We start from the raw sequence: 19,751 nt of genomic DNA on the forward strand, positions 1-19,751 counted from the left end.
AATGAAATGCTTCTTCTAATCATGTGGTTATTAAATAAATAATTTTTAAAAATCTATTTTTTACTTATAAAATAGATCAAATAATGCAGTAAAAAACATTAAAACCTAACATACCTATCACCTAAACTTGTTGTAGTAGTTAATGTTAGATGCCACTTCTTAAACCAAAAAGAAAATCCGAGCTATTCAGAATTGTAGGTTAAACCCCATCCATCCTTATGGATCCCTAGAAACCCTCCTCCTCCCCATACTGACTGCTGAAGTTGGTGTTTATTCCTATGCTCCATACTGCAAGTTTTCATGTATTTATATAGTTTGGGTATTTTAAAAGTGTGTTTATTATATAGAGTCTTTAAATGTTTCTCTGATTTAAAAGCAATAAATAATATTTATAAATATATATCCAACATGAGAAGTGTCCAAACCTTTATAGAATTTATGGCACAGAAGGTTAAAGTTCTCTGTAATTATTTGCTTAATAGAGCAAGGTCCAGGGATTAGGCCAAACATTGTCTGAACTGCTTAACAAAGAATTCCAGAAGGAAAAATAATTGTAGTACATGTTTACCGTAATATCCTGTTCTCTACTGATAGTTCTTTATTTTGTTTAAAATAATAATTTAAAAAAGGAGAATCTGAACAAAGGTTGTTACTAAGACTTCAGGCGGGTTTCAACAGAGAGACTCCTAATTGTTTACAACTTTAGAGTAACAGACCTCTGCAGACTTGGTCTGATCACTGCACCTGATGGAGCCGCTGTTTGCAGGAAGCAAAGCGCCTGGATGAGCAGCTTCAAGTGTGGCGCTGTGCGAGACAATAGAAGGAAGTCTCCATGTAAACGTCTTCATGCTCGGAAAGGTGGTTTTTCCATTTGCCTTTTTCTGAGCAGTTCAACTTCCTAATTGCATGATCCAAATTGTTTCAAAGACTATGTCAACCATATGTTTGTTAAATGATGGAGTCAAACATGGGGAAGTCTGATTAGCATCAGCTTCCCTGAGGAAAGGGGTTTCTTCCCACTGGGTTCAGCATGCCTGGACCTGAGTAAATGGGACCGGCTGAAATAGAGGTCCTGCCTCTGAGCGCCCCTCCTCCATTTCCAGCACGTCCTGCAGTAAAGTTCTCCTTCTCTTCTAGGGGAGAAGGCAGGTGTCCTTCTCTTCTAGGGGAGAAGGCAGGTGTCCTTCTCTTCTAGGGGAGAAGGCAGGTGTCCTTCTCTTCTAGGGGAGAAGGCAGGTGTCCTTCTCTTCTAGGGGAGAAGGCAGGTGTCCTTCTCTTCTAGGGGAGAAGGCAGGTGTCCTTCTCTTCTAGGGGAGAAGGCAGGTGTCCTTCTCTTCTAGGGGAGAAGGCAGGTGTCCTTCTCTTCTAGGGGAGAAGGCAGGTGTCCTTCTCTTCTAGGGGAGAAGGCAGGTGTCCTTCTCTTCTAGGGGAGAAGGCAGGTGTCCTTCTCTTCTAGGGGAGAAGGCAGGTGTTCTAGGGGAGATGGCAGGTGTCCTTCTCTTCTAGGGGAGAAGGCAGGTGCTAGCCGTCAGGAGGATGAGTTTCATGCAGTAGTCAGCAAATTCAGAGGTGGGGAAGCACTGGTGATTATTTTGAACCTTCAGGAGATTAAATGTGTGTTCGTGGGTATGTGAGAGATCATTCCAGGGTATCTTGCAAGAGTGAGCTATGTTTTGATTTTTGTTCATTGGGTTTGAAGGTAACTGAAAAGGATAAATAACCAATTTAACTTTACTACTGTTAATGGAAATCAAGTGCTTTTTTTGTTATTTGCAGGCTTGTTGATAAGTTTTTTATTTTTAAAAATTATTTATTTAATAACCACATGATTAGAAGAAGCATTTCGTTACAGCATTAACATATTCAATAACAGTTTCCAGAGCAAAGATGTATCCCTTTCAAAATTGACTGTAAATCTTTAGGTTCACAGTTGAATTAATACAGTTATACAACTGTATAAGTAGTATAAACTCTATAAGACATAAAACTGACTGAGGTTTTAACCTTTAAAAAAAGATCTCCATTTCATTTTAGAATATACTGTTTCATACAGAAAAACTCATTTTTAATGCTACTAACACTTAGATGTTTGCACATCGGCGCCCCCACAGCCGTTCTCTGGGCTTGTCCATCTGCTGAATCTGGTTAGCTTATCTAAAGTTCCTTGTTTTAGGAAGATCAGCTCTTTTTCCTCACCTAGCAGCAATCAGCTGCCAATATTCCTTTAGTTAAGATTGGGTTCTGCTGTTCATTTTCCCAGTTCTGTGCTGGGTTACTGTCTGAGCGTCTCTTGGGACACCCTGGCTAACAACTCAAAGGTATCTCCTGTCTGGCATTGTTTCTTGTTATGTAGCCTTTAGCTATACACATGGACTCTTAAAAGAATTATGTTGATCCCTTTGGTTATACTTTCCTTTTGGGTGTTTAATGTCCTGTAACTGTGGTGATTCACCTGTCCTCTTGATCAAGGAGGCCATGGAGACCCCAGCAAATGGATTTGAACCACTGTACAGTCTACAAAGAGGAGGGTCAACACAGAGGAAACATTTCCTCCATGCTTCCAAGTGAAGCCAGCCACAGTTGAGTAGGACCTTTGACTTATCTTCACATAGATGGGACTGGTAAAAGAAAGGAGCCAGGGGCTCCTCCCAAGTCCATGTGACCCCTGAGGAACAGATCCTCAAACAACTTTAAGAGTAAAAATAAATTGGTTTATCTGGGCCAACTGTATGGTCTTAAACACCCAAAAGAAATCAAGCTCTTCTAATAGTAATCTCAGTTTTTGGTTTTTTTTTTTTTTTTGGTCTTTTTTGAGACAGGGTCTCCCTGTAGCCTGAGCTGACCTGGAATTCACTAGACCAGTTCTAGACCAGGCTGGCCTTGAACTCACAGAGATCCGCTTGCCTCTGCCTCCCAAGTGCTGGGACTAGAGGTGTGCTCCACCATGCCCGGCAGTAAACTTACTTTTAAAAAGTAGTGACGTTTAAAGCTCTGTATTATTTACTATATGGTCTAGAAGTTTACCATCTAGATAACATAATGATTTTTGGTGGCTCATAGGAAATCACTTAAAAGTCAGGTAGGCAAACATGTTTTTTGTATCCTGTGTTGGATCTAGACATCCAAACTGGGCTAGGTTTCCTGTTCAGATGTACTTGGTGCCATAGCCCTGTAGACATGTGGACACATACACTGGAGGTGAATGTACATAGGTGTGAGCAGGATAACCACTTTAGATAGTAAAATGTTGTTTTACTATCAGGCAACCACCTTAGCTCTCAGTCAGTGGTATTGTGCCTGCCATTGCTTAAAAGAACAACTTGTGCACATTTAAGCATGTTTCTACTTCTGATTTTAATGATCCCTAAAAGACAAAGATTTAAAGCATTGGTGAAGTTAAATATCCTACCTGGGTTTGTTTATATTTAGGCAAACCCTGGAAAACAGGAGATTCTGAAAAGGAAAAAGAATGGAGGGCTCCGCCTTACTCAGCTTATATTCATCTTATGTGAACTCAGGGATGACCTAACAAGTGAAACTGATTTATGTTGAAGATTAGGAGCTTAGCTTGGTTTAAAAAAGAATCCTGTCATACACAGGCTGCTCTGACTTTTCTTTCTTTGGAAATAACCATGATACCAGTACAGCCATCATTGCTCAGTGCCAACCTAACCGCCCACTTTTACAATGCTGGGTGCTTCCACTGCATCAGGTTGCTTCTATTTCTTTATCTGGAGAATTGTTTTTAGGAGGGAATGAGTTTTGTAGCTTGTGATTTGGGCCAAAGAGTTGAGTAGTAGGTTACAGAGAATGGAGAAGAGCAAGGAACTTGTTTTCGCCCTGTGGTTTTTGCTATTAATGAGATTTTGCTTTGCTTTAACAGTGTGTGTGTGTGTGTGTGTGTGTGTGTGTGTGTACCCATCCTGGGTCCTGGGCTGTTAAATGCATGTCTGAGATATTCTGACATTGTAAACATTTTGATTACTTTGTTTCTAGTAAACAGGAACTCTTAAGGATACAGCCATGTTTCATGTGAAGGTGTACCGTCATACTTCCTTCCCTTTAAGTAGAATGCGTGCTTTGATATCATTCGTTTTGGATGTGAGAGTTGCCTTACAGCCCTAGGTCTACCATCCCTGGGTGTTCCAGTCTCTGGACAGCTTTTCAGGTCATGTGGACTTGTCTTGAGTATAGACATGACTCCACCAACAGATTTTAAACTTAAGAAAAGACTATAAAGTTTTCCAAGGAGAGTTACAAAACAGTGATTTACAGGCAGAACTATTTACTACTGAGTAAAAGAGATTCCAAAAATCTTGAACAAACTGGCTTGTTCTAAAATCACTATTCTGTATGGCCACCCCTGAATATGCACTTAGAAATCTCCTTTAAAATTACTATTATATTACGGCACAAGGGATTATCTTTTCTTCCGGCTCTTCTAAGCACATATATTAGCTACTAAATAAGGTACTTTTCATTGTTCCTGTGTTGTATTAGAATGTATTGTATAGCCATCCATTTATTTAACAAGTTTCCTGCAAGGATGGAAAAGAGAAGGAGAGCTGTAAATAACCAGATTTGGGAGTCTCCAGGCAAGTACAGCCAAGGAGATGAGCACGTGACAAGAAGCTAGGTCCAGGAAATCCAGGCTGGGTGCTTTGATGTGCATGAGTGAAGGGACATGTAGAATTTAATGACAGGGGAAAGTGGTAGAGCCAGTGAGCAGGAACTGCTGGGTTAAAGAAGTGTTCGGGTTGAGGATTGGAGTGCTGACCTAGAAAGATGGGGTGCCAGGTAGAGCATGGTGTGCCTGGCATGAGGTCAGGATTCATGAGCAGGGCGGCTGTGTTTGATGATAATAATGAGTGTGGTGGGTGGCTGAGGTAGGGAGAGACCACTGAGAAGTCAAAGAACAGAGACCACTGCAGCGGAAGGAGCTGTTGCATGGAAATTAAGGAAGTAATGCTGGAGAGTTACAGTAAGCCTGGGACTCTTAAGGGAAGATTGGGAGACTTAGGAGTCTGTAGGTGACTGTGGTTAGGACATAGGGACTGATGGCATGAGTTCCTAAGTTGAGCCTTCTTTCAAGAAGGAGGTGATTAGTGACCAGAAGTGAGCAGAGCTGTCATTCCTACAGAGAACCAAAGTTCTGTCAGAAGAAACGTTTGGTTATAGGGCAGAGGGAAGGTTCAGATCAGAAGCTAAGGCTTGGAACTGGAGAGGTAGCTCAACAGATAAGAGCACTGGCTGCTTTTGCAGTGAACCTGGGTTCAGTTCCCAGCACCCACATGATGGCTCACAGCTGTTTAGAACTCCAGCCTCAGAAGATCTGATGCCCTCTCCTGGTCTCCTCAGGTGATACATGCACAGGTGCACTTACATGAAGGCAAAACACTCATACATATAAAATAAAAAAATAAAAGAAGTAGACGTTACAGCTTTAGATTTTCTTGGGTTCCTTAAAGGAAGGGCACTTCTAGAGGGCGCAGTGGGAAGTTCAGGAGCCGGCTGAGCAGAGGGAAGTGGGGCTTCATTGGCCATGTTCACAGTGTGATGGTGGAATAAAGGGTCCTGGGGGTCCTGGAATAAACAAAGGTGGAGACACCGCAGGATGAAGCTTGGTGGCTCTGAAACCCATGGTGAGGCAGCAAATGTGGGAGAGAAGGCTGGGCTGGCATCTTTTCAGAAGGAAGCGGACCACTGGGGTTCTGCCTCACTAGGAAGATCCCTGGTGTTCAGTTTCCAGAGGCAGACTTCTGGGGTTCTACTTCCCTCCTCTCTGTGGTCATTTGGAGGCAGGGGGTGAAATCTGGTTACCCAGAGCATGGGTAGGTTTGCGTCGTCTTCATTCTGTTTTGGAGGCATAAAAACTGAGGCGGTGCATCATACACAGAATTCTCAGGATGCATGCAAGTTTCATTGATTATAACAGGTACAGAACTGTCTCAACACTACAAAGCTTCATATTTTTAAAATATTGCTCTATGCCTGAGATGTACTTTAGTATGTTACATGCATAGTAGCAATTGAAAATTTCAAGTGGGGCTTCTCATGGTTCATAATCAGTAGATATAATTCAGGTTCCAATTCCTGTTATAAAATAGTTCATCTTCTCTGTCCTGTCTATGTCCTGCTTCTCTAAAAAATGCCACTGGAAAACTGGCAGTGCCCCCAGTCTTCTCATCTCCTGAATAACTGACATATTCTTTCCCTTTTTCTTTTAGCGAAGAAAGTTACAACGTCAATGATTATTCCTTGAGGGATCAGCTATTGGTGGAAGCTTGTGACAATGAAGAACTCAATTCTTCTCCAGGGAGGAACACTTCCACAATGCTTTATTCGAGGCAGAGTTCTACCACTCACCTCTTTACACTGACCGTCCTCAGTAACCACGCCAATGAGAAGGTGGAGATGCTGCTAGGGGCTGAGACACAGTAAGTGCAGCAGACAAAGGGATTCAGTGTCGGACATCCCCTGCTTCTCCCACCTGCCCTTTGTCTACATGCTCTCTAGAAGCACTGACTGCTATTTATTTTTGTGGTTGTGTACCATTCTAGTTTGTTTCTCCATTGCTGTGACAAAATACTCTGACCAATACCAACTTGGGGAGGAAAGGGTTTATTTAGCTTACATCTCCTGGGTCACAGTTCATCAGGGAGCGCAAGGTAGGAACTCAGGGCAGGAACCTGGAGGCAGGAGCTGCAGCATAGACCACGGAGGAACGTTGCTTACCGGCTTGCTCCCCTGGCCCCTGCTCAGCCTGCTTTCTTATGCAACACAGGCCCACAGGGCCAGCGGTGGTACCACCCACAGTGGGCTGGGCCCTCCCACGTCACTCATCCATCGGAAGATGCCCCACAGACAGGCCAGTCCTATGGAAGCAATTCCCCAATTGAGGCTCCCTCAACCCAGGTATGTCAAATTGACACTAAAGCTATCCAGTACATGTACCTACTGTGTGCCAAGCACAGCATCCAGGCCAGCGGTGGTACCACCCACAGTGGGCTGGGCCCCTCCCACGTCACTCATCCGTCGGAAGATGCCCCACAGACAGGCCAGTCCTATGGAAGCAATTCCCCAATTGAGGCTCCCTCAACCCAGGTATGTCAAATTGACACTAAAGCTATCCAGTACATGTACCTACTGTGTGCCAAGCACAGCATCCAGGTGCTTTAAACGGATGTGATCCTCTCAGTGTCTCTAGGGATGAATGCTGTAGTGATTTCCTGTGAGTCCCGATGGATAAGTTTTTGCTTAGCTTTTTTCTTTTTTCATTAACAAACACATTTTATTTAAACACTGACATCTTAATGAAGAGACACATTAGGATTAAGCTTTTCTTTTTCCTTATTCATTCCCTGAGGTTCATTTGGAATATTCTGAAGCTTTGTACCTATGTTTCTTGGCTTTTTGCAGCCCTTGAGAACTTACTTCTAGTACCAAAAGCTAGGGCATGGCTGTTTAATGTTGCATGTGGATGCTCTGGAGTTGTCACATTCTGCAGTCCTGAAAAATGGCCCAGGAGCTTTAGGGAAAATGAGCCAAATGGTAGTATGAGTCTAAGCAGACTTTGTTTTCTCAAGCATTGGATTTGAGGTCGTTTCTGAATCTGCCCTCAGTCTGACAGGGAGCACAGTGACTCTATCAAAAGAGATACCCAGTTTAGGAAAGCCTACTGATGAATCTCCTTCCAATCCAGAGTCTGTGCAGAGGCAGAACAGGCATTCTGCTTGTGCTGTGGCTCCACCCGCAGTCAGTGTACAGTCCATTCTCACACTGTACTTCTGTTAGGGCTTGATTTTCAAGTCTATGCTGGAGATCGGTTCCTTTGAGATAGCTGACCAGTTTGTTTGTTTGAAACAGAAATGCCCTCTTGGGGGTCATCAAGGGAAGGTGTTATATGGGGTCAGGGAGTGAAACGACAGAGGAAAAGAAGTTCCCTAAGTCGGTGTCCTCTGCACTTCCTGTTTGTTTTCTACCCTCATCTGCCAACATCTTCGTGTCGGATGGGATCGTTAAAGTGAATCAGCACAGTGAATAGCATCCCTAACTAGCTAAATCTTAAGAGAAAGTGCCCCAAAGAGAGAGCTCCAATTATTATGAGTGATGTTAAATGTTGTTGGGTCATTAAAGAGAAATATAAGTAAAATGTGCAAATTACAAGTTATCTACATGAAATATTAAAAGACCATTTCCTATCATTTGGCACTAGAAGTAATTGCCCAAGGGCTGAAGAAAACCAAGAAGGGTGTGTTGATGTAAAGCTACAGAATATTCCAGATGACCCCAAGGAAGGAATGAGTTTAAAAAGGAACTTCATCTTTGGGTTTTGGGGGTTTTTTTTTGTGGGTTTTTTTTTTTTTTTTTTTGCTTTGTATTCATTTGGTTTTTTGAGATAGGGTCTCACTATGTAGCCCTGGATGGCTTGGAGTTTGCTTTGTAAACCAGGCTGGCCTCAAACTCAGAGATCCACCTACCTCTGCCTTCTCAGTGAGGGGACTAAAGGTGTGTGTTACCATGGCCTAGGAATTTCATCTTAATGTATCTTCCTTCAAACAACAACAGCGGAAGTATTTTTCTTACATGTTCCCACAGTACTTTCCCTGAAGCAGTAGGAAGTCTGAAAGCATGGCCCTCTGCTGCTTCTGAGGGGAGGACATCACTGGGCACTGTGCTTCCAGTCTGGAGGTGGGGCAGACTGGGAACCAGGCCGGAGAGAAGATTGCTCCAACTCTGAAAGTTCTTGGCTGGCAGCGGCAGAACTAAGCTTCCTTTGTGTGAGATGTCTTTGAAAAATGGAAATATATTTCTGATCTTTGGGTTTTATGAACTTTAGGAAAAAATATTTAATGCTTTGGAGACAAGCACTTGTCCAGATGATCCAGAGAACTCTTGGAAGCTGCTGATGCCCCTTGTAGAGTTCGTAGTGAAAGTGCTGTTGCTTTTGCCTTGCGTTTTCCTCCCTGTTTCTTAAGATCATTTGTTCTTTGGTCAGGCCTTGCCCCCCAATCGGCAGAGCTTTTCCTGACTGTCTCATCCATAATTTATGAAACTACTACTTGTGTCTTAGATTATTCCAAGAAAGTGTCCTGCTTTTTTTACAGTAAGGATAGAGCCTTTCATCAGACAGTCTGTAGAATTTGTTTCCTCTTGCCTTTTGATCTCGCCTCGGACTGAATAGTTGTCCAATTCCTTAATCAGAATATTTAGTCATGTCATCCCTTAACAAATGGGTATGATTCATATCTGTAGTTCTTTAATTAATAGCAAAAGAACATTCCAGAAGGGACAGAGAGGCAGAGGATTCTTTGAAGGAGTAACTGTCTGTCTTCCCTTCCCTCCTCCATCCTCAATTACAATAGAGAAATAAGTGAACAAGACAAAAAATAGCACTGGCGCAGCAAAATATATATTACACCAAGATCTTTCCTTCTCTCCCTCCCTCCCTCCCTCCTTCCCTCCCTCCCTCCTTTATTTTTTATTTTTTATTTCCTTTTTTGGCAGAGTCTCCCTGTAGCCCCAGCCATCCTGGAACTCAGTATGTAGACCAGGCCACCTTAATCTCACACAGATCCTCCTGCCTCTGCTGGTATTAAAGGCATGCCCCACCATTCCCAGCCTTTGATATACAATTTTTTTAAAGTGTTTAGCAACTTGTTTCATGCTGTGATTGAACATCTGTAGATCCATTCTGAGTTGCCTGATTTTAAGTTTGTTTTTATTTTAATCTTATACCTGAAAACATAAAGGTTGAACATGCTCATGAAGTACCATATGATATGTACATTATAGCATGTCTAAATTAATTTGAAGAGACAGGGTCTTCCTGACCCGGCTGACCTGGAACTCACTAAGTAGGCCAGACTGGCCTCAACCTCACAGAGATTCACCTGCTTCTGCCTCTCAAGTATTGGGATTGACCACACCTGGCTTCATTTATCATTTTTTAATGGTGTTGGCTATTTGGTTTTGAGCATCCGTTTTGTTATTTGTAGAGAGTGTTCTTTACATCTAAGATTTGTGAACTATAGAGATGAATTTGTGGTTCTAAAAGATTTGTGTGTCTTGTGAGTGTATGCATATGTGTGCATGTGTACGTCTGTACATTCACATAGAGGCCAGGGTTAAACATCTTTCCATAATTTTCCTTTCAACCACCTCCTTCCAGTATCTCTTATCTTTTGACCTATCAGATGATTTCTAAGCATTCTTTCTCTATCAGCCTTGCACTGTCTGTCTGATTACTAATCTCTAGTCTCAGATCCATTCTAGTCCTTGGTTTTTCTTTTCTTTGTATATAGCAGATTTCTAATAAATATTGTTTCAGACTGATTCAAACTAGTAAAACTAGTTTTTCTGTATCTAAGGCAAGGTAGAATTGTAACCATGGTTAGGGAAATGCTGCTCTGCTCATCAGTCTCTATATGACTCCCTTTATAAAATATGTACTTTTTAATTAATTGTTTGACCATTTCATACACATATGTAATGTATTCTGATTGTTCTTACCTCCCAGCCTCTCCTATTTCCCTCCCACTCCCATCAAAACCAAGTCCCTTTAACACATTCATGTCTTTTTGTTTTGTATTGTGACCTACTGAGTTTAACAGGGCTCTGTGAGTAACCATGGGTATGGAACTATGCAGTGGAGCTTGGCAGGTTGATAGCCCCTCCCCATCCATGGCTGATTGCTGACAGGTCCAGTCTTGTGCAGGCCCAGTGCAGACAACCACAACTGCTCTGAGTTCATGATTGCGTTAACTATGCTGTGCCCAGAAGACGCCATTTTGTAGCTGTTCTCCTTCCCTATCTTCTGGCTCTTACATTCTTTCACCATCTTCCTCGGTATTTCCTGAGCCATAGAGGGGGTGATATAGATGCCCTGTTTAGGACTGAGCACTCAACTGTCCCTTCCTTATTCTCAGCATCTCTAGCAACCAAGCACCCTAGCATTCACTTAGTTTATTGTAAAGAGAGCCTTCTCTGATTAAGGCACAGAGTAACATTAGTCTATGGGTATAAACATACTTGCTTAGAAGGTGGTTTGATGCCCTTAAATTAGCTAAACAGTAGTAGTAGGTCCCCTCCCAGGGCCTATGACTTTTCCAGGTATTGTGTTTTGACTGGGTTTATAGTACCAAACATGATTTCCTCTTTTGGAGCAGGCCTTGAACCCAGTCAGAAAGCACTGGTTGCACCATAACAGTTGTGCCACTATTGCACAAGTGGGCCCACCTTGCCTGGTCGTTGGTATTATAATTCATAGGGTCCAGAGCTGGGGGAAACACTGATGCCTTTTCTCCCCCAGCAGCCTGCATATACCTCCTGACATCATGAAAGCTAGCTAGGAGAGGAAGCTTTCTGCTTAGTTCTGGCTTAATTTCTCTATACTTTGCAACCAAAATGTGTGGTATCTTCAGCAGTAGGGTCTTATCACCTAGTTCTGGTGGGGAAATAAAAGGAATAGCAAGAGCATATATTTTAGGAGCATTTTGGGACCAACAATTCACAAAGCAGTATCCCACATCTGGCAGTGGGATTTGATTTTTAATAGCCCATAGCTTCTAGGAACAGCATTATTTAGCCAAATGATGTCTGCCTTCTTTTTTTTAATTTACATTTTAAACAGTTTTTAAAACATTTTCTTTATTATTTTTATGTGTGTGAGTGTATTTCCTGCATGTAAGTGCATCCACGTTGTGCAGTCCCCGCAGAGGCCAGAAGAGGGCACTGGGTCCCCTGGAACAGAGTTATGGACAGTTGTTAGCAGCCATGTGGGTGCTGGGAATTGAACCTGGGTCCTCTGCAAGAGTAGCTGGTGCTCTTAACCACTGAGCCAACTCTACAGCTCCTAAATTTACATTTTAAGTTGGCTTACAGAGTAGTAGGTTTCCATATCTTTTTCATACTTCTTCATTTTGGTTGCCTTCCTTCATCCTATCATATTCCCCATCGCCGACCCCCACCCCTGCTTAAACCTGAACTTCAGGATTTCCCCTCCCTACTCATGTATCACCTATGTTCTATTGCCCCCTCCCTTAGAATACTACCCACTGGCCCCTTTCTAGTTTTCTGGCTTCTCCAAACAGTGCTGCTGGAGCATGTTTTCCTCAAATTCCACCTGGTTTTCGACCTTTACTATGCAGAATACTACCATTTTGTAGGTTTTATAGCTAACATGTATACTGTGCTATATCTGTTTGCCTGTCACAATCCTTAAATCATTGTATGGCTAATCAGACAATAGTCTGTGAAAAATATAGGCTTCCCCCTATATGAAGAGAAAGGAGTAACGGTTTACCACTGTCATGTCTTTTCCCTCTGGGCTTCTGGAGGGGTGTGGGAGAGGACAGTCCCCTTTGTCTGCCTTCATTAAAATGAAGCACAGACAGCTGCCGCTGGCACAGACCACAGGCTGAAGCAAGTGGTGTCCTTGGCTTCCAGGTTTGCAGTAGGATTTGGATATCCTTTGGGTCCTGAGTTTGTGGAAATGGGGTATTTAGGATGTGTTCAGTGAAGGGCACACATTTTCTGAGGACAGAATCATCTTAATCAGGGACCCTTCTTCAAATGTCTTTCTCAGAGAGACACAGAAGCCTAACAACTGTGGTGGGTGCTGTCAACTGTCCAGATCCGGTCCTGGGCCTCTGACAAAGAGGCATTGTTTGCAGGGAGCCTTTGCCCTCTTCCTGCTTCTCGTAATGATTTAATTACAACAGGAAGTAGAAGGATGGAATAAAATTTTAAATGCTATCTCAGAGTTCATCGTATTCTTCCATCCTTTAGAAAAATCACAATGTAAGTTACACAGTTTGTGTATTTCAGATGTATTTCAGGTTACAGTATTTCCTTTCTCAGCCTGGGCTCTTAAGTCCAAAAATGGTCTTTTACATTTGAATGGTGCTTTTCAAATTTCTTGCTCCTTTATCCAGCTCTATTTAAAGACACTTTTCATAAGCAACCAGGATATTTCAAGCAGAATACGAGCAGAACATTTAGATAGTAACAATTTCCACACGCCCTTCGCAGGTGGGGCACCAACATAAGGGAACCACTGTAAAACTGAGCGAGATCTTCATTTGATGCTCCAGACAGTCTGTGGTGAAGTCTGACATTTCACATGAAGCACAGTATTTCGCAACTGCACAACCAACCCTCACTTTCGGGGGAAATGGTGTAATTATCGTAATTACCGAGCTGAATGGATCGCTCTCATTTTCTAAATAACTTCTTTTATTTGAGCAGCATTGTTGGAAAAAGAGTAAGACTGATCTTTCATACTTTTTTGTTGTTGTTGTTCTTTTTGAGACAGGGTCTCCCTATAGCCCCAGCTGGCCTGGAACTATATAGACCAGACTGGCCTTGAACTCACAGAGTTCCACCTGCCTCTGCCTCCTGAGTGCTGGGATTAAGGGCAAGCGCCACCACAACCAGCTCTTTCATACTTATTATTTTTGAGAAAAGACTCTGTAGCCTATGCTAGCCTGGAACTTGTGATCCTTTTGCCTCAGCCTCCTGGGTGCTTAGATTGCCACCGGTGCTCTGCTTACAGGGGTGGGTCAGCACATCCAGTTCTCCGTTATTTCAAAGTCTTACCTTCCACTTTTTCAATACAAATGTAGGTTTTCAAGCAGATGCAGTGAGAAATTGAACTTCTTTTCTCTTAAAGCTCTTATGCAATTATGCAATTCTGTTTAACCCTATTCTGCTTACTAAGCAGTTAAAACAGAGGCAGGACAAGAGGCTGCAGAATAGAGACCTGAGTCCTTCTGGAAGGACTGCAGGGTAAAACTGTTCCCTCCACTTAGTCTTCCTTCTCCTCCTGGGTCAAATGTGTTTTAAGGAGTCTGTCTCAGCACAGCACACTGTACACCATTTTAGGGCATCTGTATGTCTGTCCTGCTCGGTGTGCTCCATTATATTAAGAACCGTGACCAGCAAAGGATCCCATTCTGTCCAGTTTTCACCTCAAGCTTTATGCAGGGCCTGTGCACTCAGTAAATGCTGGTTGAAGGAAGGGGCCCTTGAAGGGTTGAAGGGTACCTTGGAAGTCAGTACTCCACAGGGATTGATTTACTACGTTAGCCCAGCATTTCCAATTCTATTTGGGCAAAGTTTAAAGTCTGAACTATGTGTATGGCGGATTGCAAATTCATCTTGTTTTGTATTGTCTCTGGAGAAAATAGATGTCTGCGAGCCATGGACTTGATGTCTAAATTTAATAATGGGTATGTCTGTGCCCTGGTTTTCCTGCCCTTACAATTGTGTCTTGCAGTGAGCGCGGTCCTGCCTGCATTGGAGATGCCGTGTTTCCAGCTTCGTGGCGGAGCCAGCTACTTGGCAAGGCTCTTTAGCAGCCCCAGGGGAAGTGGTGTGGTTTGACAGCTTCTAAGAGGGGGTGGGACCGACTCAATTGAAGCAGTTTCAAGAAATGGCTCCTTTCAGCAAGGGCAACAAGAAGTGTCTTGTTCTATCCTCTAGAGTCCCAGCAAGGGGCCATGCTGTCTACAGGACACCATTCGCATCCAGGCAGCATGGCACGGGCGTGAACAATGTCATCTGGACTGCTCAACTCCGTGGCAGGGGGCAGCTGAAGCTGGCCTCTTGATCTAAGAGAGTGGCCTTGCCTGGAAAATCATGTGTGAAAACTCAGTTCCAAATTGCTCCAAAGTACTTCAGGAAGGCAGCAGTGTGGGCAGGTAAAAATGCAGGGGTGATAGAATGTGCCCACCCTGCTTTGGTATGGCACAGAGACAGATACTGGATTATGGAGATTTCTCTTAGGCCACCACTTCTGTGAATTATTAGTTTTCAGTTGCCATTGTACTTTCTCCAGTTAAGCCTGTGTACAAGGATCTCATCCCAACAGGTAGCAGACACAGTTCAGTATTTGCTTGGGGATTGACTTAAAGGAAGTTGTACATTACTTATTCCTTTTAAAAAAAAGAAAACAAAAAACTACAGTAACATGCTTCGGTTTGAATTAAAGAGAGACAAGGTTTGTGAAAGCAAGACAGTGCGGCTGGAGAGATGCTGTGCTGGATGGCTTTAGTGTCAACCTCACTCACCTGGACTGAGGGAGCCTCAATTGGGGAATTGCCTTCATTGGACTGGCCTGTGGCCATGTCCATTCTTTATTGTTGAGTGATGTGGGTGGTGCCACCCCTGGGCAGGTGGGCCTATGTTGCATAAGAAAGCAGGCTGAACAGGGGCCAGGGGAGCAAGCCAGTAAGCAGCATTCCTCCACGGCCTGTGCTCCAGCTCCTGCCTCTAGGTTCCTGCCCTGAGTTCCTACTTGGACTCCCTGATGAACTGTGACCCGGGATATGTAAGCTAAATAAACCCTTTCCTCCCCAAGGTGGTATTGGTCAGAGTGTTTTGTCACAGCAATGGAGAAACAAACTAGGACAGATGGCCCAGCAGTTAAGAGCACTGGCTGCTCTTGCAGAGGACCTGTGTTCCATTCCCAGCACCCACATGGCTAACAACCATTCATAATTCCAGTTCCAAGGGATCTGACATCTTCTCCTGACCTCCACAGGTACTGCACAACACAGGTGCACTTACATATGTGCAGATAATACACTCATACACATAAAAAATGTTTTAAAAATGTATCTTTAAAAGCAAGACAAGTGTCATTAGTTTCTAATAAATTGTGTGTGTAACTACCTGATAGACCAGTTTGGCCAGCGCCAAACCTCAATTTATTCATTCTGTATATGTATAAATGTATATGCCAGTGTATATGGGATCAGAGGACAACCTCAGATGTTAGTCCACCTTGTCCGAGTCAGTTTTGTCATCATTGCATACCCCAGGCTAGCTGCTCCAAGTTTCTGGGATTCTATCTCTGCCTCCCATTTCCCTGTAGGAACTTGGTCTACAGACATTTACACTACCACATCCAGCTTTTGCATCCAGTTCTCAGAATCCAAGGTCATGTCCTCACATTTGAATGGCAGGCAATTCACCCACTGAAACATCACCCAACACCTCATGTCATTCTCTTAAATAAATCTGTCTGAGCATACATATTTCATCCCACCCTCTTTATTTATTTATTTTTTAATAATGTGTGTCACTTACTTTTGGCTTTTTGAGTTAGTCTTGTTATTGGGCCAAGAGTGGCCACAATCCTCTGTATATTTAAGAATGAGACCTAGGGGCTACAGATGGCTTAGTGGTTAAGAGCACTGGGTGCTCTTGCAGAGGACCTGGGTTCAGTTCCCAGCACCCACATGATCATTAAGTAATGTACAGCTTCCTTTAAGTTGGTCTCCAAGCAAACACCATCCTTAACCCCAGTTCCAGGGAATCCAGTGCCCTCTTTTGGCCTTTTTTGGCCATTGTATAACATGGCGTACTTACATACATGCAGGGAAAACAGTCATACTTATAAAATAAATAAATATATCGAAACTTTTTTTCCTTAAAAAGGACACCAAATCCTTGGCCTGCCAGAGTTTATGATCTGGTGAGAGAAGCAATTTGATAAATGACCGGGATTTGGTGTGATCCGTCACTCTCTTGTTAGCAGATATTTACTGAGCCTTGTTAAGTGTCAGGCAGTGCTGTGGAGACAATCCAATTAACCTGGCAGCTCCAGTGCTTGCCTTTCGGTTACCATGGACCAGCCATGCATTAGAGCTGGGCATAGGGGTGCCCTGGGGGCAAGATTATCAGGTGAAGAGAATGGGTGTCTGCTTCAGGGGAGTCCACCTGGACTTCTGTTTTCAATGTTGAAGGTACATATTGAACAAAAGTAGCTAAAAACAAAAACACAATAGGGGCTGGAGACATGGCTGAGTGGTTAAGAACACTGTTCTTGCAGATGACCCGGGTTTGAACCCCAGCACCCACACGGCAGCTAACAGCTGTCCATAACTCCAGTCTTTAGGGAGTCCAACAGCCTATTCTTACCTCTGCGGGCATTGCACAACACAGGTGCACTTACCTACATGCAGGCAATACACGCATACACATAAATAAAATATTAAAAAAACAAACTGTAGAATCCCACTTTCTAAAGTATAAAGCAGGCAAAAGGAATGCATGGTGATGGGAATCAGAATAGCACTACCTTTGGAGAGAAGACATCGATGGTTCTTGATCTGGTAGCATACAGACTTGAGTTCACATAAGCACCTACCTGCAGAGCTTATGTGTATACCTCAAGACCTTTAGGTGTTTTTAGTGACACTGTTAGTGACAGTATATTTAAAAGGCAGTGATGATTGGGGATATCCCGCTGAAAAGAGAGGGAAGTGGGTATTGAGAGCAAGAACACAGAGGAGGGGGGACATGGCCCAGTGTGCCCTGTTCCAGGGCTTTTAGTGGGCTACTTTGCCTGGCATGGCAGAAGGATGCAGGTTGGGGAATGAAGATGGAATGATGGTGACAGGAAACTTTGGATGCAAGGTATTAGGAGAGAAAAGTGTTCTTTTGCATATTTGGGGATAGAGGTGTCCCTTCAGCACTGGCATAGTAGATTGCCTTTGGCTAAGCTGCTCACCTCTGAATTTCCATCCAGTCTTCTCATCCTTCAGATGAGACATGGGGAGGATGACATGACATAAAGGGGCAAATACATGTATCTGCAACATACATGGGTTTAACGAGTTTTTTTAAATATTTTATTTTTATGTATCCGAGTGTATTGCCTGCATGTGTGTAAGTGAACCCGTGTCGTGCATTGCCCATGGAGGTCAGTAATAGGGCATCAGATCCCCTGGAACTGGAGTTATGGATGGTTGTTAGCCGCCATATGGGTGCTGGGAATCCAACCTGGGTCCTTTTCAAGAGCAACCAGTACTCTTAACTGCTGAGCCATCTTTCCAGCCCCTAATGAGTGTTTCTTAAGACTTAAAAGTGTATCCGTGTGGTTTGATTTAATTAATTGAAATGCTAATGTTTACTTTTAAAAATCAAGTATGATTCTATAATGGAGCAGTGTTTACTTATCTGAAAGTTTTGATATATTAATGCTTATTTTTTTGTTTATGCAACTGTACTTTAGCATTATATTTTTAAAAAATCTTGGCTATTTTTTTCCTTTTGACTATACTCATTAAAACATTTTAAAGCACTTGAGAACAGTCTAAACACAGTCAGAATTTCTATTTCAGTAAAGCTCACATTTGGCAAGGTTACTTGTATAAGAGGAAAATGTAAACATGTTGGATTCCTCGTCTTCCTTTCCAAAATTGTTGAGTATGTAGAAAGGGAAGCGGTCTTACTCTACTAGGGTTCCTTAGAAATGAAATTGATCCTTTGAAATGTTCAACATCAGATCAGGAGTGTGCTAAATATCTGATTGTATTTTTAACATGCTGGTGTAATCAGCTGTTCGTTAAATGTTCAACTGTCATATGAGAAGTTCCATTTAACCAATAATTTGCCAAATTTAATTTTTTAAGCAATACTGACTAGTTCTCTACCTTTCTAAGACCCCTCTGATTACTGTTTTTAAATAACTCTTACCTGTTTTGAAGATCAGTCCCCTACCCTTAGGGATCCCTTGGGTTTTGGGAAAGGGTTTACACTAGCTGTGTGAGACAGAATGTTGTCCCTATCTTAGCACCTTGAATCTCTGGATTGCATCTGCTCTGTTTTAGGAGTGAGCGAGCCAGATGGATCACAGCCCTGGGACACAGCAGCAGCGGGAAACAGCCACCAGACCGAACCTGTGAGTTCCCAGAGTAGCTGCTCTGGAATGTGGAGGGGCTCTGCCCCCTGCTGGCCACACTGTTACTGATGGCTTATGCCACCTGTCTATATACCAGCTTTCTAAGTTTCACCCAAGGTTTCCTTCCATCCTTCATTCAGCCTTGGGACAACTTGCTGATCCCTGCTTTTGTTGTCAGGGGGCAGTTCTTTGTTAGGTAAACATGGCAAATCACTGCTTAGCCTTCCTGAGCCTATTTATCTATCTGTAAGTCAGGGACATCAGATTCACCGTGGGGTTATTGTGAAGTAAGTTATATAACCCCTGCTTGGTACATAACATTTACATTTTTAGCTGTTATTAATGGATTTGACTTGAAGCAGAAAAGTGGTTTTGGTTTGTTTGCCTTTTTGTTGCTTCTTGTTTCAAAAACAGCCTTGCTATGTAGCTCTGACTGGCCTGGATTCTCTATAGTTCAGACTGGTCTTGAACTCAAGGTAATCTTTTGGCCTCAGATTTCTGAGTATTGGGATTACAGAGTGTAAGCCATTATGCATAGTTAAAATTTTTTGGTCTAAGACGGGTATAGTAGCACACCAGTACTCAGGAGGCTGAAGTAGGCAGATCTCTGTGAGTTCAAGTCCAGCCTGGTCTACATAGTGAGTTCCAGGACAGCTGGAGCTACAGGGAGACCCTGTCTCAAAAAGACAAAAAAAGAAAAAGAAAAAAGGGAGGGGGAATCTAAAGAAAATCACATAAGTATATTTTCCCTGAACATTTTTTATGAAGTGGCAATGTTAAGAAAACAGACTTTATTTTTCCAGTGTCTTAGTATGCTTATTAATATGCTAGTTAACTGTGATGTTACATTTCTGGATGGTTCTAGCTGGATGGTCAAAGAATGAGGGTCACAAAAGTGGTTATCTGGAACACTAAAAAAAAACTAGCCGGGCGTGGTGGCGCACGCCTGTAGTCCCAGCACTTGGGAGGCAGAGGCAGGCAGATCTCTGTGAGTTCAAGGCCAGCCTGGTCTACATAGTGGGTTCCAGGCCAGCTGGGGCCACAGGGAGACCCTGCTTCA

At 43.0% G+C, this 19,751-nt stretch overlaps 1 protein-coding gene across 2 annotated transcripts in view; it reads left to right on the plus strand.

Moving 5' to 3' along the window:
- Window positions 1-19,751, plus strand: part of Arhgef26 (Rho guanine nucleotide exchange factor 26) — a 120,271-nt gene that overhangs the window by 96,961 nt on the left and 3,559 nt on the right. The window contains exons 11-12 of one of the 2 annotated variants that reach the window (XM_029567159.1): window positions 6,228-6,437; window positions 14,485-14,921. In XM_029567159.1, coding sequence (XP_029423019.1) covers window positions 6,228-6,437; window positions 14,485-14,611 — 337 coding nt within the window. In that variant the 3' untranslated portion in view covers window positions 14,612-14,921. Of the gene's footprint in view, window positions 1-6,227; window positions 6,438-14,484; window positions 14,922-18,620; window positions 18,692-19,751 lie in introns of those variants that run through there. The other variant, XM_008840630.2, reaches the window with a different exon arrangement.

The sequence above is a fragment of the Nannospalax galili genome, unplaced genomic scaffold (genome assembly GCF_000622305.1).
Source record: "Nannospalax galili isolate Female #2095 unplaced genomic scaffold, S.galili_v1.0 scaffold59, whole genome shotgun sequence".
NCBI lineage: Eukaryota > Metazoa > Chordata > Mammalia > Rodentia > Spalacidae > Nannospalax > Nannospalax galili.